The 24293-nt window shown below is 43.7% G+C and overlaps 2 protein-coding genes across 8 annotated transcripts in view; both read right to left on the bottom strand.

Annotated features, from left to right (window-relative positions):
* The window catches only part of thoc2 (THO complex 2), a 60344-nt gene extending 56752 nt beyond the window's left edge, over positions 1-3592 (bottom strand). Inside the window, exons 1-3 of the mRNA XM_042075318.1 lie at positions 3458-3592; positions 1379-1428; positions 757-848 (exon numbers count right to left, since the gene is read on the bottom strand). Of these exons, the coding sequence (XP_041931252.1) occupies positions 757-848; positions 1379-1428; positions 3458-3522 (207 nt within the window). The 5' untranslated portion in view covers positions 3523-3592. The remainder of the gene's footprint in view (positions 1-756; positions 849-1378; positions 1429-3457) is intronic.
* Positions 3593-4084: 492 nt separating this feature from the next.
* On the bottom strand, positions 4085-24267 carry stag2b (stromal antigen 2b). 7 transcript variants are annotated; one of them, XM_042074440.1, is made up of 34 exons: positions 24084-24266; positions 17879-18017; positions 17710-17788; positions 17277-17429; positions 16897-16993; positions 16573-16649; positions 16178-16382; positions 15737-15888; positions 14747-14820; positions 14461-14584; positions 14192-14290; positions 13972-14051; positions 13739-13846; positions 13115-13226; positions 12855-12972; positions 12436-12539; positions 12244-12336; positions 12035-12124; positions 11587-11790; positions 11248-11318; positions 11051-11138; positions 10779-10859; positions 10575-10667; positions 10018-10189; positions 9530-9669; positions 9323-9424; positions 9068-9216; positions 8617-8745; positions 8286-8491; positions 7678-7975; positions 6953-7060; positions 6553-6679; positions 6289-6366; positions 4085-5965 (listed from the first exon to the last, which is right to left on the bottom strand). In XM_042074440.1, exons 2-34 carry the CDS (start codon positions 17920-17922, stop codon positions 5942-5944), a joined length of 3879 nt encoding a protein of 1292 aa, XP_041930374.1. In that variant the 5' UTR covers positions 17923-18017; positions 24084-24266; the 3' UTR covers positions 4085-5941. The 7 variants fall into 7 exon arrangements, with proteins under 7 accessions (XP_041930374.1, XP_041930375.1, XP_041930368.1 ...); XM_042074441.1 differs by having other exon boundaries at positions 7678-7972; XM_042074434.1 differs by lacking the exon at positions 4085-5965 and having other exon boundaries at positions 5972-6366; positions 24084-24267.
* Between the last annotated feature and the right edge of the window lie 26 nt (positions 24268-24293).

The following is a 24293-nucleotide window of genomic DNA, read 5'->3' as shown; positions in this document are numbered from 1 at the left end:
AGAAGAAGGGCATACAATAGAAAGAGCATGAAAGAGGGGGCCATCCATCAGCCCTGGACTTCAGCTCTGCTAAGGACCCTAGTTTCATCATCCCTGGATTAGGTGTCACAACAACAAGGGGAACAATCTAAAGAATACCTCTGGGTTCACTCGCTCTGCAGATCAAACAAGATCACTACAGAGGAGACCAAATTAGGGCTCCTCGTTTGAGAAGTTCAAAATGAATTATCCTGGTGCACTCTTGCCAACCCTAAATTGACAGCAAAAGCACTCCAATTTAGATTTATTCTAATATACCAAAGCACTGACATAGATGTTGCCATCACTTTGCTGAAATGTGTAATGCAATTTCAAAAAGCGATAGGACATTATTCAAGTGGGACTGCCAATACTAGGATTAGCCTTTAATGTTCTAACAAGAGACCCATTTTAACACAAGAGGACAACTTTATAAAAACAAAAAGAACACTTTGCTCCATACAAATAGCATTCCTCTTGCAAAGAGCGCACACTCTAGTATTTATTGATGTTAATTTGGTTAAGATTGGCCATTGTTAGAGTTGTGAGTTTGCAAGCTTGATGGCTTAACACTGCCAGACTAATTCAATGTATGGAATTTTGTCTGGTGTTAGTCTCTGTATGCATCTGGCCCTAACCACATCATGACCAGTGTCATAGGAAGCTCCGACGAAGATTTCAGTGAATGCAGAGTGAGCGCACATGACAAGAGGGCTTGGCTGGGACCTTGACACGTACCATGACTTCCCCAAGAATACTGGCGGCCACGTCGACCTTGAGCGTGCCCTGGACAACGTGCAAGGAGAGCTCGTACAAAGCTGTCTGGAGCTCTGCAGAAGAGATAGGACAAGTAGAGTGATCATGATGAGGAGGATCACGGTCCGGAGAAGATCAGAGAAAGAACATAAACACTAATGTTACTTGGTTGAACGTTTAAAGAATACATATATTAAAATGGTATCTTTACAACAACAACAACAACGTTACATTTATATGGCGCTATTTTTAAGAAGTACACTGAGTAGATGTCATTAAACTGAATATTCAGTGTTGGTCATAATACTTAATGGTTCAGCCTGTAGACAAGCCTTTAAGACTCAACAAGGTTATAATGAAGATGAAGATCATAAGGACATGATTGATAGTGTGTTACACTACATAACTGCATCTTGTTATTGGACTTCGAGGAATTCAGAGCCCAATAACAAATTTACACCACGACAGGCAGAGACAGTTACGATCAGGGTGGACAAGTAACTAAACATAAAAAAGCTACGTTTGGCTTTACGTGCACATGCATCAGTGATGCAGCATTGCCTTCCATATCACTATTTTTGCATGTGAGAAAACGTCAACAAACCTTTATCGTCATCTTCTGGCTTTCCAGCCAGGTCTTGACACAGCTGCAAACTAAGAGAGAGAACGAAAGACAATGTCAGCAGATGCTTTTAACCAATATATAACTGTCAACGGATTGTCTATCCTTATTTCTTTCAACAATGTCATTAGTACACTTTCTAGGGTAAGCAACATCCAAGCCACTCAAACAACCAACATCAGTCATATTAACTTTAGAAAATGAGGCAGCAGGTTAAATTATTTGGAAGCACAAAGATATTATTTTGCGATTGGATTCATAAGATGTGACCATGAAACAAATCCAAACATTATTGTTATGATTGGCTTCAATTACAGTCACCACATTAACTTCCCTTGGTAGAGATGATCCACACACAGCAGCAGTTAACAAGTTCTCGTGCATGTTGCAGCACTTTGGACTTCCAAACATCATTCCTCTGTGCATTTGGTGCATTTAATGTAAACCGCCAAACTATATAATCTCCTGACTCAATTTCAGTTGCCTAATTGTTGGTTCAACTCATAGGTGAAACAAGGATTTCATTCTTCAAGTTCTCTTGTTAGCGTTATATAATAACACTATCGGTTCAAATATAAATATAAGTATATTTTACGCTCCATCCTAAAACCTAACTTTCGTTTGTGAACAAGCAATGTACAGCATGTGAACTTTCTGCCAGTTGCCACACACATCTAGTGAGCTTTTAGGTGATACTTGTTCGGCAGCAACCATGACGCGTTTCATAACCTTACACCAATGTCTGAATCAATCGAACTTCATTATGAATGTATTTTTAAACATCACTAGGTTTGAGTTTATTATTTGGCATGGCTTGTAAAGCATATCCTGTCAAAATTGCAATTTACCGCCAAATAAGATGACAGTAACAGAGGGCACGGGCCTACAGTTTCAAGGAACTCAGCTAATGTTATCGTAACCAGTTATCGATAGTGTTTCAACGTTAGTCTTGCTTGTTTACTTCCTTGCTAAAATGATAAATATTACAACGTCCAATTTATTACCCAAGTAACACAACAACACTATCAATTAACGATTTTGCAAGAAATTATGACCATTAAAACACCTTACGTTAGCATAGCTGGTATGCATGACGTACTGCTAGCAAACTGGTGTGATAAGCTAAGGTTGCATTTCCTAACCTTACTTTAAGCCTACATACTCTCAACATTTTGGGTGTTAAATTTGATTAGTTAGACTAAGATTATGACCCCCACATTGAAAGGGCCTGTTTGTAAACTTTGTACATTTATTTAAAGCAGCAACAGTTAACGTGGGGTAACGTTAATCCCTACCAGGGTGCCAGATCACGCAATGTTGGCTAGATAGCTAGCTAACGTTGAGTTATTGTTAACACTAGCCATCTCCTGGCTAATAATCAAGAGCAGACCCCTGCATCCAACTGAAAGGCTAATTTCACATCTGCCAACTTTAAAGCAGATTCCGCATCTAGATTAATCGTATACATAAAGTCATAGTAAGTTTTGGGGTCGATTTTCAACTCGAAAATATTAACATCACATCAGTGGTCACACATACATAACGTTACGTAGGATAACTAGCAAACTGATCACGATGTATTCCTGCAGTATTTGCCAAAGTAACGTTAGTTTAGCTTCCAACAGCTAGCAAGGTTAGCTAAATCCCAATGTTTTCCCCTCGTTACCTACTCAGCTCACAAGCTAACCCGCTAGCTTCATAACTTAGCCGAACAGGTTGTGACTAAACTAGCTCATCTACCCTTACACTAACAACTGTCTAACTTCACAACTCAAATGTGGAAGGGATGCGTTACTTCTGTGATGTGTGCTATGTCTATATGTAGTGCGATCGTTTAAGTGCTTACAAATCACATTATTTTATACCTAGTGTCGCTAACATTAGCCTCATATTTAGCTTCGTAGCCACAAGGAAGAGCTAAGACTGAGATCACAATGAGGAAAGTATAGTTAACTTCCAGGCAGTCGGCAAAAGCTCAACGAAACACCAAGCCTGGTTTAAAAACAAATGCTTCAACGACTTGCATGCATGTTCTTTCATGGTACAAAGGTAATTACTCACAACTCATTTTTTCCCGATTTTTCCCAATTTTTGATCCAATCAGTAGGGAGGATCAACGTCGCCATCTTCCCCTACTAAGGCGCACTTCGCCCGGATGTTTAGCACAGTGCATCGGGTCCGGGTCAAGGAGACGTCAATCGAAGACAGTGCATTATGGGAGCGAGAGTTTACTGTCTCCACAGTGGCCCACAGAAGATATACGACCAACCGTAGCCTACTGATATGACAAGGTGTTAATATTAGATTTAAGTATTATGTAATGCAGGTCCTGGAGGCTCATTATGTACATTTAAATGCATGCATTGACTTATTAGTTCTAGGTTGTGTATGCTTCTACTACCGAACCTACAATATTACGGATCAACAGCTCATATGTAATACATCATTTTATTTAAATATTTCAAATGGAAAATATTCGTTCACACACTGAAACGGCTAAACTTAAGTGATCTCATTCTCTGAGACCGATTTCGCAGACAGTAATTTATCAAAGGTACATTTGTGCTAAATATACAATAAAAAAGGTAAAACAATCCACATTGTAATGCTAAGAATGAAAGTAGATATGTATATTATATATAGGAGATATGTATATATTATAAACATCTTAAAAACAATCCCTGGTACTTAGTCACACAAAGGAAGTTTGTTTTATTTTAAAAAGTTACTGTCTTCAGACAGATACAAATCAAAAACAGTACAGTGAATGACAGGAGGATGAAACAATAGGTAAAGTGTGTGGGTACATCTGTAATGAGGGTAAATAACATACTTAGAAATGTTAAAGAAAACAGACATCTGAAAATAAAGCTTTACGTTAAAATGCATGTATATTTCTGCATGTATATTTACACAATCTAATCAGCAGTTCTGCCAATGTAGTGGTGTGAGAAAACACAAAAACAATATCACTCTCTCTTACCCAAATATTCACTTAAATCACACAAACGTCTTACTTTCTGTAGCCATACACTTGAGTTTTAAAATGAATTTAGGGGGTATTTTGCAGGAGTTCAATATGCCAAACGTTCAACATTAGTTAAGTACATTGGAAGATCTCATTTTGGAGAACATTTTTACAAGCGTATTTTAAGGCCAAGGCATGGAATGATTAAAAAGTATATACCTTAGACAAAACACTTCATAGAATGTACAAGTATGTACTATAAGTTAATGTCATAGTTTAGCTTTGTTTAGCTGCCAAAGCAATTCAAAGTGTACATTAAAATAAGAGGTTAATTTCTTTTGATTAAATATTTTAAGAGAGTTTTTCTTTTATCTTGGAAAACTTAAAGCTGAATGTCATGTTTACATTTAGGAAAGAAAGTATAAACCCAGACTTCTTAAGACAAAAAAACATATAGAGAAAAGACACAAAACAATATAAAATACAAACTTTAAAAATCTTCCTTAATGCATGACTATACATGCTTTCATCTTGAAACAGCTTCTTATACATTTCAAAAGACCTCTAGGTTGGTGTTCAAAATCAAGACAAAAAATAACACACAATTATAAAATCAGCACCAAATTTATATTTATTTATTTATTTAAAATGTGATGCCTACTCCAACACTCTAAATAAGCTGAATTTGAGGAAAAACTTTTTTTTTTCTTCTCAGCCAATAGACAACTCAGGTTTGCTCTAGCAGGGAGCAACGCAATGGCACGACTGGAAAGATCTCCACTGAAAATTTAACCATTTCTCTTTCCAAAAATGACAAGTAAACTGTTGAAGTCTTTGGGTGTGTTTGGTAGTTGAAACTCCAAGGTTTCTTCCTATAATATTATTCTCTGAAAATCAGGGCAAAGGTTAATTGCACCCCCTTTTCAGTGTTTACCATGTGTTGGCTATGTCACTGCATTGGTAGGGTAGGACAATATTAAAGAAAAAAAAAATCAATAAAACAAAAGAACAAACACAAAATAGATCTAGAGGAAACCCTCTAGTTTTTTTACATAAAGGAAAGCTCAGTTAAAATCTCAATACATACTATGATGAATAACCAGTTTATAAATTACTACTTTACACCTGATTACTTACTATTACAAAAGGGCTATACATTAAACAAATTCTTTAAGTTACAAAAGACGCATTCATTTTTTTCTTTTTGTTAAAGAAATACCACAAGTCTGAGCAACCTCATGAATTATTTCTTAAAACAAGATGGCATTTGCTCCATTTTGAAATATATTTATTATATTCAAATGTGGCAGACAAATACAACTTTTTCATAGCTTTCATGATCTGGCCGCCACCATTTTATAACCTTGCAGGGAAAGCTTACCCCATGACTGAAAATGTTTTTGTTTGTTTTGTCTGTTTGACTGATTTCTGTTTTAAGCAAGTCCCCCACTGAGCCACGCTGTCTCCTGATGCCCTGAAGTCCATGGAGCCCAGATCAGAAATATTCTCTTTAAGAAAATACATCTGTACTGCATCTATAAGCTCTCAAAATGTCTCTTCATCCTCCAAATATTATCTTAAAACATGGAAACTCCAAGGACCTACAAAAGAAAATATGTTCAAATTCAGTACTCTTTTTTTTAACGTGTTATAAAGCAAGCTTATCTTTAAAAGAAGTTTTCTTATTGGTCCAATTTGCTCTTAATTTGCCTGGCATAAAATTATATTTATCTAATTTTTTATTTTCAAAACAAGGACCAGTGCATTTATGGGTAAGAGCAGCCCTGCTGTTAGAACTCTCAGAGCCGTATCTCTATATACGGCTCTGAGAACTCTGATTTGTTAGTGCCATCTAGTGGTGGCCACACACCCTGACAGATTAGCGCTGAAAAGCATCATAGCCCAGGAAATGAGTGCTCCTTACAGACTCGTCCATGATCGATGCCGGGTCAAAAAAGTCGGGTTTCAGCTCTGACCTCTCCCGGCGATTTTTCGATGGTGGCTGGAATAGACAAACAAAAGTGAAATGATTTAACTGTCCACCATTTGCATACCAGACAACCAGCAATTAATCATACAGCACAATTGACAGTTCCAGGCAAAGTGGACAAGATGAGATGAGCAGAGCAGAATACATGGACATTATGTATTCACACAACACATTGGAATAAAGTAATAGCGTCTCTACCAGATCAATATCCATGGTGTCAAAGTCCATGCCCTCGTTGAGGTCCTCGATACGACCTTCCGATGACATCATCACGTCCTCTACGATTGGCTCCTCATCATCCTCCATGAGGCCTGTGTTTCGGCGACTGACATAAAATGCACAAATAAATTCAGCTGACATAGAGGTCAGTCTTGATCTTGTGCGCCTCTCTTGAAGTTAATCAATAACAATACTTCAACAAGAATAAGGAGAGGAGAAGAGCAGAGGAGAGGAGCCTTGTAGGTCCAACAGTGATTGAAAGAATGTCTTAAACATGAAGGCTCCTCTTCTTTGCTATGCTCGTACCACAGGTGCTAGTAACAGAATTAGTTAATTGTGTGTGTGAGTGTGAGTGTGTGATGAGTGTGTGTGCACTTACATGGCATGCTGCAGGTTGCTCCTGAGCTTGGCGTAGTTCATGGCACGCTCCTGCTGCTGCCGCACCTCCTCCTGCTGCCGCTGAGCCAACATCCAGGACACTTGGGTGCTGCAGGGACACCACACACACACAAACACACACACACACAGTTCCCCTTCAGATTACAAGCTCATCATCAGCCACAACAACCCCAGCAATCTAGTCATTCCGATTTTTACACATATTTTATATTCTTTTCTATAGTCCATTTAAACGTGTCGGGTGTTATTAGTCTTGTTTTAGTTCATTTTTGCAGCATCTCCTTATGCCTCTATAAATAAAATACAAAACAAGATGCAAGAGCAATGTTATACCACCAACTTAAAAAGCCCCACCAAGACAGAAACACTACATAACCCTTAGTTTTTAGCCATGCTAGGAAGTAAATACCCCTGAACACACAGTGAAAAACATGACATGACATTTGACATGCATTTAATGTCTGAACCCCAGTCAAATCTGCCTTGTGCAGACACCCTACCCAGTGTTTCTAGCCTGGGCTGGGGCTGAGAAACCCCGAGTGTGTGGTGTGGTGTGGTGTAGGGTGTGGTGTGGTGTGTGAGTGGGTCATGGTGTGGTGTGGTGTGGTGAGGTGTGTGGTGTGAGTGTGGTGTAGTATGGTGTGGTGTGGTGTAGGGTGTGGTGTAGGGTGTGGTGTAGGGTGTGAGTGGGCCAAGGTGTCGTACTTGTAGTCCATGGGGGACTGGTGGTGGTGCTGCGGCTGAGGGGTCTGCGGGTGAGGGTGCTGCTGAGGTGTGGGGGGCTGCTGCTGTGGCGGAGGTGGCTGGGGCTGTGGGGTGGGCGGCTGCTGCGATTGGTCGGGCGCCATGCCGTACACGCCCATGTAGCTGTCCTCGGGCCGCATGCGCTTGGGGTCGCGCATGGCCGTGGAGGTGAGGTGCGGCGAGGGCATCATGACCGGCGTCTGCATAGTCTGCTCGCGGTTCAGCCACATGTCGCTGCTACTGCTGCTGCTCTCCTCTGCTGAAACACACACACACACACACACACACACAGAGCCAGTTATTACCCACTAAGCTTATATACAGTACACCAGCAATCAGGCAGCAGTCTTGGCCAAGATGACATTAAACACATTAACAGTTAAGCTGAATATACTGTAAGCACTGACTAGAATAAACAATTACAATGGGTCTCATGTTTTGATCCATAGTTATATACCGTCAAATTATTCTGAAACATTACCTACATTTTATCTAAAACACATCACATTAGACATTACACCTCATCACAATATTCCTTTCCCTGGAAGTGAGTATGTGCATGTATTCACCTTCGGCCAGTTTCCTCTTGGCCGTGGCAGGTTTGGCCTTCTTGCTCCTAACGGAGGAGCCGCGGCTGCTGATGCCACTGACCACCGACATGGTGTCGTCGTCTCCGCCCGCCTGCAGCGAGTTCCTGTAGGAGATGAGCGGCAGCCAGCAGTCCTCCCTCTGCAGCGTCATCTGGAACGTCATGAACCGCTCCAGGTACATGTGACTGTCCAACAACACACACACACACAGAGAAACATACACATGAGTGTACAAATACAAGGACATTGCATGTTCAGACATTCTCTAGATCAGTAGGAGAGCGCTGCTCTGAGTCTGGAGTCCACTTACACAGTCCTCTTGTCCTGTCTCATGAGCTTCGAAGAGAACTCGCTGAGGATGTCCAGGAAGGCCAGGTGGGCAGGTGGGTTGCCCTCGCCCTGCGGACTGGGCTCCTTGAAGGCAAATTCTATGCCGTCCCTGAGGAAAAGCAGAAAAGGCCGAGGTCAGCTCAGTGTAAATCAATACCAGATTACCTTTAAAAAGACCCTGCAAAGTCCTGCACTATCCACAAAATAATCTACCAGCAGTAATAAAGCTAAATCACCTTTGTACTTTTGCAGCTACCTTCAGTGCCTCTGGTAATGTCCAGTTAACTAGTGAACTACCAAGCTACCAAGTGTTTTACATTACCGCTGCCTTCAGAGCTAACAGCATGATAAGCTAGCTTAGTGGAGAAAACACACATTGATCCATGTCAAAAGGTTAGACGGGAGCTGTGGAAAGGTCCTCTGAGACTCACTTGTGCAGCATTGCGATGGCCTCTCTGGTCTTGACCTGGTCCAGGCCGAAAGTGAGCGAGAAGCGTCGCGCAAGCTCTTTGATCCCGCAGAAGGACGAGGACGAGCGGTCAAAGTTGTGGCCCAGATCCGACACCATCTCGTGGAACAGCTACAGCAGAGAGAGAGGCAGGCCAGAGGTGGATGTTAGGGTTTCACTGAATCAAACGTAAGAATCACAGTAAGGCGGTGATGGGTGCCCAGCTGAAGAAACATACCTGCTGCAAGCTCAAGATGAGTGTTTTTGCGCACTGGATCTTGTCAATCTGTCTCGTCTTGCTCATGGTCTCCTTGATGATATCTCCATAGTCGTTATAATACTATAATAATATAAGACCACAGCAAACACATGAGAAAATAAAACAATAAGGAACATTATAACTTCCCTGGACACAACAACGAAGGTGGAAGACAGAAACACGTACCCTCATGTACTGCTTGAATATATCGGCTCCAGTGTTCATCTCGACGACGTTGTAGATGATGAGCTTGCAGTAGGCGGCCAGGAGGTTCCTCCTCTTGTGCAGTGCCTCGATCTTCCCAGCTTCGTCATCTTGTTGTCCATCTGCCCAATTGACCACAGGATAGGCAGAAAACAATGAGCGCTGCTAGTGGCTTGAGTGCACCCTGTCTCCCTCCAATTGTGAGCCTTGTGACAAGACCATAGTAGAGGTGGAGTTGGCTGTAACACAAACCCTTCCGCCAATCTCCTCTGGAAAGACTTGTCAGGTCAGGGCCTGTGGAGGCTTCGCCAGGTGACTCAGCCTCTGATCCCATTAACTCAAACCTCTTAAACTTCTCTAGAGATAAACACTACTAACTGTGATGTAAATACACACACACACACACACACACACACACACACACACACACACACACACACACACACACAGAGGAAGAGAGGAGTGCGCACCGGTGCTGGAGTCATCGTCCTGGTCGATGAAGACGTGGTCCAGTATGAAGCTGAGCAGCTCCGACTGGAGGGAGGAGTCTGGACTGTAGACCAGTGGCTCCAGCATCTCGCGACCACCAGACATGATCTGATGACTGAAGATCATCAGCACGTCACATAAGATGGTGAAGGCCTAAGTGAGGGACGGAGAGAGAGAGAGAGAGAGAGAGAGAGATGAAAGACAGTCTCAAACCCAGGTTGTCATCAATCTTAAATCTGAGACTTCCATTGGATCACATCTTATATGCATGCGTAAGCAAAAAGCACAATTTCGGTCACTGATTAGTGACTGAGCTGCAAGATGTATAATAAACAAACAAAAGGACAAACAAAATATCTGCGTAAGTTACAGAGCTGTTCCATATAGCTAGATTATACAACAGATGTAGCATGACAGATCTTTTAATATATAACAGATGCATTTACCCAAAGTGAAGTGTGGGTCTATTGTATTGACGTGTTAGGAAGTTTTTTTATAGGACGTTTTTGCTTTTTCCCTGACAGATAGCATTGCCCACCTGTTCCTTGACGGCAGTGTTCACATTGGTCAGATAGCGCTGACACATCAGGCAGAAGGCCCTCATCTGCTTCCTCAGGGTCACCATGTCCTCCTGAGGGTAAAAAATAAACAATTCCACATCAAGGATGGTCAAACAAAGGACAGCCACAAAAAAACAAAATGTACAATAACAGAACACCTTGAGACCCAGGTGGGCGCTCACCTTCTTGGAGGTGCCATCGGACACCTTGGCTAAGTGCCACAGGATGACATAGTGGGTGCACTGAAGCGCATGAATCACAATCTAAGGGGGACAGAGACAGACAGAGACGGAGATGGAGATGGAGATGGAGAGAGAGAGAGAGAGAGAGAGAGAGAGAGAGAGGGAGAGGGAGAGGGGGAGAGAGAGAGAGAGAGAAAAATATCAGACTCCGCACAGAACAAATGCAGACATGCGTAAGTGCTTTAAGAGTAACACTGCAAAGCCATGCTCACCTGTTCAGGCATATCCCCGTTCTCTATGCCAGAGTTCAGTAACTTATAGTTGCTGGTGAACAGGTCCCATTTGGAGAGATCATGCGCACTGATGGAAAGAGAGAAGAGCAATTATCAATAACTGTTTTTCCATGCGTTCATCAAATATGATATTGTGAACTTAGGGAGGATGCACCCAACCAAGCCAAAAATCTTACTTGTGGAAAGCCGTGATCCTCTTGAGTGTGGACAGCACCTGGTAGGCGTCATCGTCGTCGAGGTCTTCTCCCTGTGAGATGAAATTAGTGTTAGCAGCCCAGACGACAAAACTGCCACTCATTCATCACATGGTTCTCCATGGCACAGTGCAAGCAATCAACTTCCTCACTTCCCATATGCTTCAGCAACAACTTTCTAGCAAGACAATAGCCAGTGAACTACCAGAGATAGTGAGGGAAACCTGGGAATAAACCTGGGATTTCCGTCACCTTCACAGGACAGCTGTAAGTTGAAAGCAATGCTTTCCTTTACACTGGAGCAGCGGCTAGCCCCCTCACCTCCTGCAGGAAGTCCTCCAGCAGCCGGCTGAACTTGTCCACCTGCTCATCCAGGAGCTGGCTGCGGGCGATGTCCACACGGTTGAAGATGGTGTACTCCTCGTTGCACAGCGCGTGGTAGGTCTTGGAGCAGACCTCCAGGACGTCCGTGTCCGTGTGCTTCTCCACAATCTCCCTGATTTGTCTCAGCAACGACTCCAGATGCTGGGGGAGGACAGCCAGTGGTGTCAACATCAGAGCTGCTAGCAATAAAGCCACTTCAAGGAATATTATGAGGCCATAAAGCATTGAACATCCAACGCAGCATCTTCCTCACTGGGTTGTTATATAGAGGTTATATTTCTGATGCAAACAACATGGGGGCTCGTCCGGGATTTGAACCCAAGACCTCTCCCATAAACAGTGGTTGAGCAACAACGACACACTTCAAGGCCAAGAAAACACAGACCTTCTCCAGCCTCCCCGTGGTGTAGATCTCCAGGTCGAAGAACTGCGGTAACTGCAGCAGGTTGGTCACCTTCTCTGCATCCACGGAGTACTGTACCAAGCAAAGACCCAGGTGAGACTACTACTTGAGAACAGACAGCAGGTGTAGCCTACTGTAGGAAAAGGAGCCTGTAGCATAGGACTGGAGCATTAGCGGAGAGCCAGACTGACCTTAGCCAGCAGAGGAGGCAGGGCAACGGCAAAGAGCTCGGTCATTCTCGTCTTGTCGTCCAGCTGTGTTTTTTTTTCCTTCGCTGTCAGCACCTGAAGGCACCACACACACACACACACCCAGGAAGTCAGCCAACAGACAGGCACCATCACAGTGTACAGTAATTAATTATGGGCACTGGTGGTTCTCACCCTCTTCCCTGTGCCACGACCAACAGGCGGGTGGCACTCAGCAGCCTGGCGTATGGTGCACAGCAGAATCTCAATCAGGGCTGTTTCCTGCCTGTCCGTCAGAGCTGGCACAAGAGAAACGGGCATCAGGATTTGTGAAACACATCGCAAAACACAGGAACTTTATTAGAGGAAGCACTGGCTACCCAGAAGATTCAATGTGGCATGACATTGTTGACATCGATAATAGTGATATTCCATTTATACGCACTCTTATAGCAGTTTTTTCTCACTAACAACAAATGAACCATCCTACTCAACTAAACTTCCATTTCATTGAATGATGTTGCATGTAAGTGAAATTGAACTGAAATCGATATTTTGTGAATATTTTGTGAATTCCGACACTGAAGGCAGTAGGTAGGTGGATGGAGCTGTACCTTCCTCCCCTGGTAAGGTCTCGTCCAGCAGCAGGCTGATCATGCACTCCCAGTCCTTCAGCAGGTCAGCGGCACATTCCCACATGCTGTCCACCAGGTAGGCCGCGTGCTCGTGAAGCTGCAGGTGGACAGAGAGCAAAGTTCACACACACCGCCAATGACACACCATGTATATTCACTCCAAGTTCAAGCTGTAGAATGTCCGCACGAGCCACAGAACAAGTGTGGCGGTGGTAGATATACTGATGAGGCCTTCTTACCTCGCTCTCCAGGAAGAAGAAGACGGTAGTTTTGAGGAGGGTGGCATTCAGGCTCTGGCGGCCTCGCCTCTTGGGCATGCTATCGTCTTCAGGGTCCCGGTGACTGAAGAGTCTGCACAGCGAAACAACACACACCGCCAATCAGCTTTTCATTCAACACAGATAAACAATTCACTCAAGCATTAGAAGGCAGTCTTGCAGTACTTTTGGGTTGTTCAACAACAACAGGGGGGCTCAGGTAACTGCCTTCACTCAAAGGGACTTGTTCTTTGGTAGTCTGCCTCATGCACCGACAGGTCCAACCAATCTCCTCTCTGCTTGGCTGATTACCCTCCTCGTCTGCTGCCAAAGCAGCTTGCTCTACCTGTCCCTCCACCATCCCTGCTGCCTGACTTCCTGTCTACTCTCCTCCTGCACCCTCACCTCTTTGTGTCCAGGGATGAGATGGAGAGTCTGGGGGTTAGGGGGGGCTGATTTCGTAGTGTACCTGACTGAACTTTCCCTTCGGGATTATAAAGTGACTGAACTGAATCTCTCCCTCATGCCTCACGCCTCAGGCCCTGGGAGCTGAGAGGGATGTTGGAGAATGGTGGGGTGGGAGGTGGGGGGGCACATGGCACCTACTTTTTATAGAGGAATTCTCCAGCTGCGATGGCAACCGGCCGGTGAGCGGAGTAGACCAGGTGATAGACGCTCTCGCAGTCCTCTGGGGTCAAGACCTCGTCGCTGCTACTGTTATGCCAAACACACACACACACACACACACACACACACACACACACACACACAGTTTAACTCCGGATGACAGGAGTAGATCTATATCTTTACAGGTCATAAATGTGATGAGAATGACATACTGTAACACAAGAGTGAGCAGTTTTATTGCTTGCACGGCGACGTCGTACTCCTTGTCCAACGTCATTGATACAATCCGGTCCTGTGGGGGGAGACATTGCACTGCGTTACACAGGACGCCTTCACACTCCAGCCAAGTGAGCCAAAATGTCTTTTATGGGCATTTCACTTAGCAAAGCAGGGAAGGGAGGAGGAGGAGAGAAAAAGCCAGATGGAGCTCACCTTGAAGCGGCTGGTGAAAAGCTCCAGCTTGCTGTTGAGCTCACGGTTGTAGTAAAGACCCTGCAGGGCTGTGAGGCACTTCAGTCGCACCTCACCTTGCTGCAGAGGAACAGAGAACACACAAATTAAGGGACATTGCTTTAAGGCCAATGATACAGGACTGCAATGGAAATATAATATGTGTTTGTGCATGTATATGTATATTTATGTGTGTGTGTGTGTGTGTGTGTGGCTGTATACAGTATTACTAACAGAAAGATTCAGCTCACCTTGTCGTGCATGGTCCAACCCACATACTTCAGGTAGCTGTCGTTTAGGAAGGCGTCACTGTACATTTTCATCCACACACCGATCTCCTCAATGCAGATGGCACGGATCTCAGCGATCGCGTCTCTGGATAGGGCAGGAAAGAGGGTTATCTTCCACTGAACAAGAGAAATTCCACTACAGCACTTCATGAATGCAAAAACTCAAAGAGAGGAGAAATGATAACTGAAGCAGAAAGTAGGAGAAATATAACTTTTAATAAACAAACATTACCAGGGAGGGACATACCTGTACCGGTGGACAAAGACACCTTTGAAAATTGCATTCATCATGTTTTCAATTTCATCCTGATTTTCTTGAAGCTATGAAGACAGAGAACATGGCTTGAACATGCATGAAGATGATCCAGCAGCTCTCATCTCTTTACAAACAGTGACAGACTCTAAACCCTCGAGTCAGACCACAGAGCTCTAACACCCGGGATACATCAGGTGTGCAACTGAAGCACTCCATTTGCGTAGCGCAAAAACAGTTTCAGAGAACCACTCTAATTTTTTCAAATGTATGCACCGCTATCATGTGTGGTGTAGCCAGTTCTACTGATTACAATTGTTGACTCAGACGCAACGCGGACAGAGCGCTTCAGTTACGTGTACGGTGAAGCCTCCCTGTTAGTGTCAAGCGCTAGAGTCACATCACAGGCAGCGCGCCACTCTTACTCCACTTCACACTTGCTCCAGACGTGCCACTCTGCTCCACACAACTCTCCAAACACGCGAGCAGATGGTGTCCCAGCGGGGCCGGTCATTACATAACGCACTCCCGGGTTAATTACCGGGGCCGGCTCGAGCACGCCACACACCCGCCATTACTCCGTGAAGCAGCCCGCGCGCCTAACTACACTTCTGCGGCTCACACACAACTACACAGTGCACTTCCTCCGCAAAGTGATCCAAGTCTGAAATCGGCGTGCTGTTGTGTTTACAAGCCAGAGGAATGAGGATTGTTTGCTGACGTAGACAGCAGATACCACCCACTCGCTAACTTCAGAGCTGGATTCAGTGTGGAGAACAGAAGAGGCAAACAGTGCAGCTCTGGCAGCCACAACCATCACTAGGAATAATTACTACAAGAGACGCCTACAATAACCAATCATTTTCTGCACTTCAACAGCAACCCTGAGGTCAGCTAAGTTTTACTTGCGGTAATGGTTGCGGTTCGGTCTGGCTGGTCTGGGAACAGCTTGAGGGCGTTGAGAGAGGTCAACCAAAAGCTCACCTCCTTGCGCTTCTGCAGCAGCATCTCCAGCCGCTCGTTGGCGCGCTTGCCGATCATCTTGTTGCGCTCGGCTTCGTACTGACGCTGCGTGTTGTCCATGTTGATGCTGAGGTTCAGCGCCACATTCACTAAGGCTGTCATCAGCTTCATGGCTGTTTAACAACAGCAAACACACAGCAGAGGTCAGTAGGCTAATGATAGGATTTGTCTAACCTAATGGCTAACAATTTACAGTTTCAAATATTCAACATTATATACTATTAATAGCTAACACTAGATATAAAACTACCAAAACTGGTGCCCAATGTGGTAAATAACAATAAAACAAGAAAAATGGAATTGGAAATGGAATGGAAATAACCAGAACATCCACCCAAAGCTCTGTCCACCATGTGTTGTGCTGTAGCTAGTGAGGGTTGAGGGCAGTGTGTCGAGACTGACCTGCGAGCGTGCTGGTGTGCCTGAAGGCGCGGACCTGTGAGTCGGAGAGGCCGGTGAGCAGCGAGATGACCGTGTCCATCATGTACTCGTCGTAGATGATGCTGTACTGGCACTGCCGCACAAGCACGCCGATAAACTCGCAAAAGCTGGCCTTGAATTTCTTCCACTGCGGCCCCGTCATTGTCAAAGGGTAGTCGCCACTGTCCTGCAGAACGCAGAAGAAAAGGGTTCTGGATGTCTCGCAAGCTTTACACTACACAAACCACTTACCATAATGTCTCACTTTACCATGTCTTTAAAGCGAAAAAGTGAATTAACAAGGCATGGCTCAAATGTATCAGTCTTTATGCTCATTAGTGTGCAGGCAGACTTTGTGGGAAGAGTCAATGTGGTACCTCATCAAACTCTTCTGTCATCTTGCGGATGATCTCAGAGTTCTGCATATGCCGGAACATGTCACTGCTGACCACTCCTGTAGCAGAGAGCAGATTAAATGTTTTTAGGGTTGGGCTACACAGGGCAGGACTACACCCATCTTCTACACATTATTAAGGCATGACTGACATCACAGCTTTATCAACTCTCTTGTTCGACAGTTAGATATGTGGACCATACAAAGGGAAGCAAGAATGGGAAGATAAACACATGCAAATAACTAGAAAAGTTTTGAGTTGTGATTCCGTCATAAGGAATTCAGAAGAGTGGCAATGGAGTCGCACCTTTACATCCTGAGCACTGTATGAAGAAGTTGATCAAGTCGAGGAGGGCAATGTCCCGGTCGTTCTTATATGACTCGATCCAGTCATCAACGACAGACTGTGGGAGAGCACAACTTAAATGGTCAGCACAGGAGAGAGGACTTTTCTCACAAAAACCGAAACCGTCACAATCTGGTCACAAAGTTAACTTATCAAAATACCCAATCAGCTACCCTCTCATGGAAATAAACACTTAAATATGTTAAAAGTGTCAAGTTTTTAAATTTCACTAAATGTGTTTGAGTTGATACATCAGTCATCTATTGCACACACACCATTTCATTTTCCCCAACTTCAGTTATGAGGTCCAGTTAGCCATTGAGCACTAGCACCACACTGACCTGCATGGCGCTCTTGCCCAGCTTGACCACCTCAAACAGCATCATGTTCTCCATGCCGTTCTCCTGGTGGTGTCCATTCATGCGGCCGAGACCTCCCTTGCCCATTGCTCCACCTTTGCCCTTCTCACCCGGGCCTTTCTTGCCCTTCTTGGCCTGGTGGAAAAGAGAAAAGGGGCAAACTTAACACTCTGCAGCAATGACTAAATAACTATAGGATCAAGCCATTCGTTTCAAGATCTAAGAGTCCCTGCAGGCCATTTTGAGTCTTGAGTCAAGCATTCTATGAGAAAGTGGGTAGTGAACGGGGGGATTTGGCCAGTGGTGACAAATTCCAAAATCCTCCCACGCCAGCAAACATTCTCTGGGTCCCAGCATGGGGGGGGGGGGGGGGGGGGGCAGTGAGTGGTTTAAGTCTCAGAGATCTGTTCCGTACCTTCCCCTTGCCTTGAGTTGCAATCCTGCCATCAGGATCATCGAAATCGGTGTCCGAGGAAAAGCGTGTATCCGTGTCCCTGCAAGACAAGGGTAGGGAGAGTTCATTCTTGAGGCGTCTTGAACTTGACTCTGTCAGACACAGCTTACGGAGCAGGGCAGATACTTACTGAGGATAATGAAACTCCGTTTGCAATTCTGGTGCTGCTATCATTTCTTTAACATCTTCTGTAACAACTCAACTTGTTAAGTTCTTCCAGCTGTCATAAGACACACAGACCAGTGGCAGGAATATCAGTTGCATATGACCTGAAAGAGTAAGGGGGATATTCACTTCAGTATGGCATTAAATGACAACATAAGAAGATAGCAATGATGTAAACCCATTAAAAGAAAAATGTATAAACTATATCAATGAAGAAATTGACACAGATTATTACATAATTTATGGGGGCAATGGGAGGAGGAATTATATAATTTGCTGATGCATGATCGGCTTAAAATTGAGGATTTAGAATGGAGCATGTGGCACTTAAGAGATCCTCATAGTTTCAAAGCACACATCACTAACACACTACTGGGAGAAAGTGACATCTGGTAGAGCATTTATTTCACCTATTGCATCTTCTGCCTTCTCACAAGTACCAGTCAACTGTTCCTTCCTAACGCCACTCTGTTCCATCAGCAGCTACATAGACACATCCAAGCTCCATCCCTTTGGAGAGGTCATGCCAGAGCATGTGCTCCCTTTGAGTGTTATTCATCTCTTGGTCAGTAGGGGAGCAATGTTGCACTGCTTCTGAACCACAAAGTCACAACACTGTTTCTGTCCGCTGCCCGACTGTTGAACTGCACTAGGCTACATGCAGGGGGCCAAGTTCTCTCACTCACTCAGCTCCACCAGAGACTCTGGTTCCACTCAGCATCTGCAGCTACCAAGGAAGGGATTTGATGCACAGCCACAGACACGGATACAATGTTGAGAGTTTCCTTTGTAAGTAGACATGCAGGCGTATTTCTTTTCCGACCAAATCATCCATTATTTCAGCATTCATACCAAAATCAAGTCAGAGGTTGAGTTCCATTTCTCTCCTTCACCCTAACCTTCTGTTTTCCACATTGACGTTTAGCACGTTTAGTCTGGAATTCTCTTTTTGGAATAGAAGAGTCTGAACGTAAATAAAAAATAATATGAAATTGGGAATGTTGCAACACACATTTCAGAGGAATCACTATTTAGTGATATCCAGACCTTCATGTAAATGGAATGATTCGTGTCTGACTGTACAGTTATTTCCATGTCCTGTGTGAGGTTTGAAAATACCCTAATCCAACAGCAATATCTGATACATTACAGGATAAAAACGTCCATGGACAGGAGCAGGACTACACTACACTAGGATATCGTATCTTAGCGTAGATGCAAAGGAATATGAGAATGTATTATTAACAAGAACTTCAGAAAAATCCCTACTCTGTCAAGAAAACGTTTGCTCTGCTTTTGTTTTGAGTGGCAACTGCAGCCTACAGCCTCCACACACTACAGCTGATGGACAGCATATTGGAATCATCAAAGACATTTCCGCAAAAATGTATTGCTTTGAATGTGTGAAAAGCCTTGAAAATTCAAAGTATCTGAGACTCTGGAGGGAGGATGACCTTTTACGGATGAACTTTTAGAGACTAACCGTGCCTGAAAATACAACTTGGCAAAACATGTCTAAGAGGTATTCTCTAAAGTTTTCTCTAATCCACCAGATTGAGAAACCCCCAAGTAGGCCTATTACAATTTGCAATCTTGAAAATTATATATTCTTCAGAAACAATCATCTAAAAAATTCCATGATAATCAGGAAAGCTAACCAATAGGATTGAGAATCGCCACAGTGGCAAGAATGACATCATGACATTTGGGCCACAATTTAATATTACTATGCTTCTTCGCATTTTACGATACAGCAGGTAATTTTTTTTTTATTAAGCCCAGTTTGCTTAAATATGCGGAAAAGGCAACATACAGCCACATCATTACCTACTTACAGTGTCAGCGACACTAATGGCAAGCAGAGCAACAACAATGGTAGACTATCAAATATACCAGTAGCTAAATATCTCACACCAATCTTGATTGAAGAATTTTGAACAGAACATTAGCATTATGACCATCAAATGTTAAACTAATGATACAAATGCATTATTGATGTGAAACATGTGCATGCTTCAGTCTTAATAAGTCATAGAAAAGCTGAGCAGTACCTAGTTCGCCAGCTACCCATGAATGTTGCGTTCCTAACATTGGTGTGAGAAATTAGAACGGCTCACTGAACATCTTTTATTTATTTATGTTTTTTAAATGGCGATCACCAAGTCTTAGTAGGTCTAGTTAGTCAAGATAATCCTGCCCCAGCCCCATGGTTCTTGGACCTACAGGCTACCAGCAAAATGCTGGTGCCACTCTGGAACCATTTTTCCTCGCTTGGAGAAAGTTCTTTGGCCGTCAAAATACGCAGAACTGAATTTCAAGATTAGGCACCAACTCTGAAACCAACCCTCAAACTACTCTGGTGGAAAAGGGGAAAAGTTGTTACCCCTTTGTTTGTCCAAAGCGACAAAGACAAAAAACTTTGCGCGTCCCAGGTCCTATCTAACTAACTATCGCTGCCCCACTATGTCCAGATCAAATAAATAAATATTGTGATTTGTTAAGCCACTGTATTGATATAATGGTGTGAAGAAAAATACTGTGATACTACATTCATGGGCGGATTATGAACTTTCGGGCCCCTGGGCCCAGATGTATTAAGGGCCCCCCACTTATTGTCGTATATGTGGGAGGAGGGGTTTGGGGGTCCTCCCCCAGAATTTTTTTAATTTGTTTGATGTGATTTCCTGTATTCTGGTGCATTTTGGGGATGGCCAATACTAAATTCAATCAGATTCAAAGCCTACATCCTGATTTGTTGATATTGAGGCAATGATTACATGCAAAGGCCTGGGCTTCAGGGCCCCCTGACCCCTTGGGCCCCTGGGCCTGGGCCCGGTAGGCCCGTGCAGTAATCCATCCCTGACTACATTGTATCATTTCCCCCTCCAACCTCTTCTAACTACACTGTTACCCTACCAGTTACACTTGCATTAGCCCAGTTATGCAAACTTTGCAAAGTAAAACCCCCAAAAAGTCCAAACAGCACTGTCCTTCTGTTGGTCATTTGTGTTGATGAACAGTAAATCCATCATCACAAGTGACCAACAAGTTATTACTAAAGTAACTAAATGTTTTTATGTGGCTGCTAGGCGCAACACAGAAAGACTGACTGTCAACAAGTTCAAGTAGTTATGTATGGTGTGTGTGTGTGTGTGTGTGTGTGTGTGGGGGGGGGGGGGGGGGGGGGTGGTGCCTGTGTGTGTGTGGGGGGGGGGGGGGTGTTTGGGTGGGGGGATGATGAAATGCATGAAAGCAACATGCATCAGTCCAAGTCTACATCAAGTGTCAATGAATTTTGTGCATCAACTGAACAAATCAGGCATACAACACAAAGAGTGTAGCAAATCAAGCCATATAAGCATCTGTAAAACGGAATGCATACAGAAATTCCACCCAAGCTAGTGTTATGTAATATTCCTTCTGCTAGTAAAACCTTCTCCTTAGGTTAGTCAGTCAAACACCTTTGTGATTATTTTCAGAATTTCAGTAATTATGCAATAGGGTGCATCATTGAAACTACACTACTGGTTTTGTTACTTTACTTAAACTTAACACATGATGTACACAGAAGATCTACAAATTATCCATCTTATGTGTTATCTAGGCTAATACAAGTAGGTACTTACTTGTAAGTATTTATAGCATATTTTTCATGCACAGAGTGCACCTCAAAGTAAGCTACATATTCACAGCCAACATAATGTATAGGTTTGTAGAATCTTGTGCCATACTTATCATGGACACAATAATATCCATTGATGAAAGAACATAATTTGGTTGTTTTTCTACTTCAATGTTACATTAGTTTGATGTTCCTTCCTGTTCTTTGTTCATGAAGATTGCACATGTGCAGGGCTTCATTGTAATTCCATGAATTGGAGTAATAAAACCCGTTCTGCCTCTTCGCAGTTCCAGGCCATTCCTCAGACACTAGCCGAGTCCTGAGCCAGGGAAACAGCGCAACCCGAAATGAAAACAAGGGGGCGTGTGGACCTCGACGTCCCTCGGAATCAGCTGTGCGCTCATTGGTCACTTCGCCGCGGTTTCCAAGAAACATCACCAGAAAGGAAACCGACAGTCCTCCACCTCCTTATAGGGAATTATACTATCCGCCCTGCACATTCACGTTAGCCAATCAGAATCAACCATCTGCTTGTATTGACGTAAATAAGACAAAAACATGGGGGAAAAGCAACTCCATCACGGCTATAAATCGACGCACGTTAAGGCCCACGGACGACACATTAACATCTGAATGTTTCCTCAAGACGACTTGGCAACGTAGAGCGTTAACATTAGGTGGCCAGCTTAGTACGATGGGCATGTAAAAATATGGCTCTTACCAATTCCTTGCACCCTAGACTCTAATGATTCCCCAGTGACGAACAGGGTGTGGCTAAAAGTAATGTTACATTTCATAACTCATCGAAACGTACTACACCGTGTATTTCACAGCGATTGACCCTAACGTTATAACGACATAGTAAATTCACTCACAGGCATATTACTGCAAGATCATGCAGACAAGCAGCAGTTTTAGAGTTTTGCTTCAGAACACCCACAGCCAGCCCAAAACGACGACGAGAGATGCCTTGGTACAGCTCTATTTTAGATTTAGAGAGGTGTCACAAGTACATTGAGTTCGCATACTAGGCTGAATAATCACTAAATGCTGGAATTTTCACCACTGGGCAATACATTACATATACATCAACATTAATCAACATTCACATTGATTCATTGATTTATTTTCTGCCATCGGTTTTTCATATTGTGGTGACACTACCGGCAAACTAGTTAGTGATATGTTTGACAGTGGAAAATATGCAATTTTCCAACGAGTGAGAAGAACGACTAAAACTAATACAAAACGCACCATAGTCCTTACGCAGTTTAAGAAAAGTGGCGCCAAACAAAGCTAGTAGCAACATCAACACGGCTAACTAAATCCGTATCTCGCGCACTGCTTTCGGTCCGAATTAGGCCATCTCACAGGGGACTCTAGACTACCTGCGGTGTTTCATCTTTCGACTGTTGCCGCTTTATTTGTTCATTTGTTCTGATTGGATCAGTGGGTTAGGTAACCAAGTGCTAGCTGTTAGCCGGTTCCTGTCATTTTATGCCGCGGTCCAAACAGGCTCGCTATTTGGCTGCCTAGAGCACTGCCTTGCATTGCCTATATATACAGGCTACGTTGTGTTCTAGTGCTACTTGGCCACTGACCAAAGAGGAAAAGACAACAACTGAACAGACCCCCCATGTTGTTGTCTTGGAAGTAAATAAACAAAAATAGCCTTATGCGCGACGTACGGTCATTCATCTACGAGGATCAACACACTTCCTCCACGAACAAATAGCTGTATTGCCTTGCTAATGTTAACTAGCTATGTTGGCTAACGTTACAAGGCTAGCCAGCTGGTTAGCAATATCCACTAAGCCTATTTCCTCCTGATTTAACATTGGCTATGGAGTATATTATTAAGGTTTCATTGGACACATGCATGCTTTCTTCACGCATACCGTAATGTTTACGTTAAATCCCGACTTGCCCCGAAACCATAAGTGAACACAGTGGTTGCAACTGACGATTAACAAACGTTAGCAAAGGAGAATCACAGGGGAGACAAATCTCCATCTTGGACCCACTCAAGAGGCAGCTCTCGTGATTCTCCATATTTGTTTTGATGTCATTCGCACGAATCTCATGTCACGGCGGTGACTTGTTCGATCTAATCCAAAGACTACGTGCTAATAATGACAAAATATTTTCAGAGTGGGTGACTCCCGGAAGCTCCCATAATTATACGTGGAAAAACACCTCGTCCTTGCGTCCTCCATCTTGCCTCTGAATTTGAGTTTCAATAACTGTAGCTTGCTAGGTTAGCCTGCTACATTACGGACATCAGAGATAACACATAATATATCCTGCTCTCCTCTACGAGTCGCCTAATAATTACAAAGAGGTGGAGAGAATCATAATATCATCCGAGAACAGAGTTCCACACAACCATGTCGTGCTTAATAGGTCAAACAGCGACGACTTTCTTTCTCGTCTGAATTCGTACATCTCCGCAAATGTTGCTAGCAAGCTAAAGCTAGCAGACCAACAAAATAGCTAGCTAAACCTACAAACTTACAGAACCATTTCCGCCATTTTATATCTAACTTACCTCGGCGTCAATGTTATTTCCAAATATTCACAGGTCTCCGAGTGTTGTTGTGTGTTGCTGAAAATTAGAGCTTGAAATTCTACAAGATTTAGTAGACGAGTTTGAAAGTGGCGGTCAGAGGCGGTTTTGGACACTCTCTCACCCCGCTTACTCTGTTGGGTTTGTTGTTTCGTTGACTGAGGCGAACCCATGCTGCAGACCTGCCATCTG

The sequence above is a fragment of the Alosa sapidissima genome, chromosome 20 (assembly GCF_018492685.1).
Source record: "Alosa sapidissima isolate fAloSap1 chromosome 20, fAloSap1.pri, whole genome shotgun sequence".
Taxonomy (NCBI): domain Eukaryota; kingdom Metazoa; phylum Chordata; class Actinopteri; order Clupeiformes; family Clupeidae; genus Alosa; species Alosa sapidissima.
The sequence above is the reverse complement of the archived record's forward strand: the minus strand, read 5'-3'. Positions and strand labels throughout refer to the sequence as shown.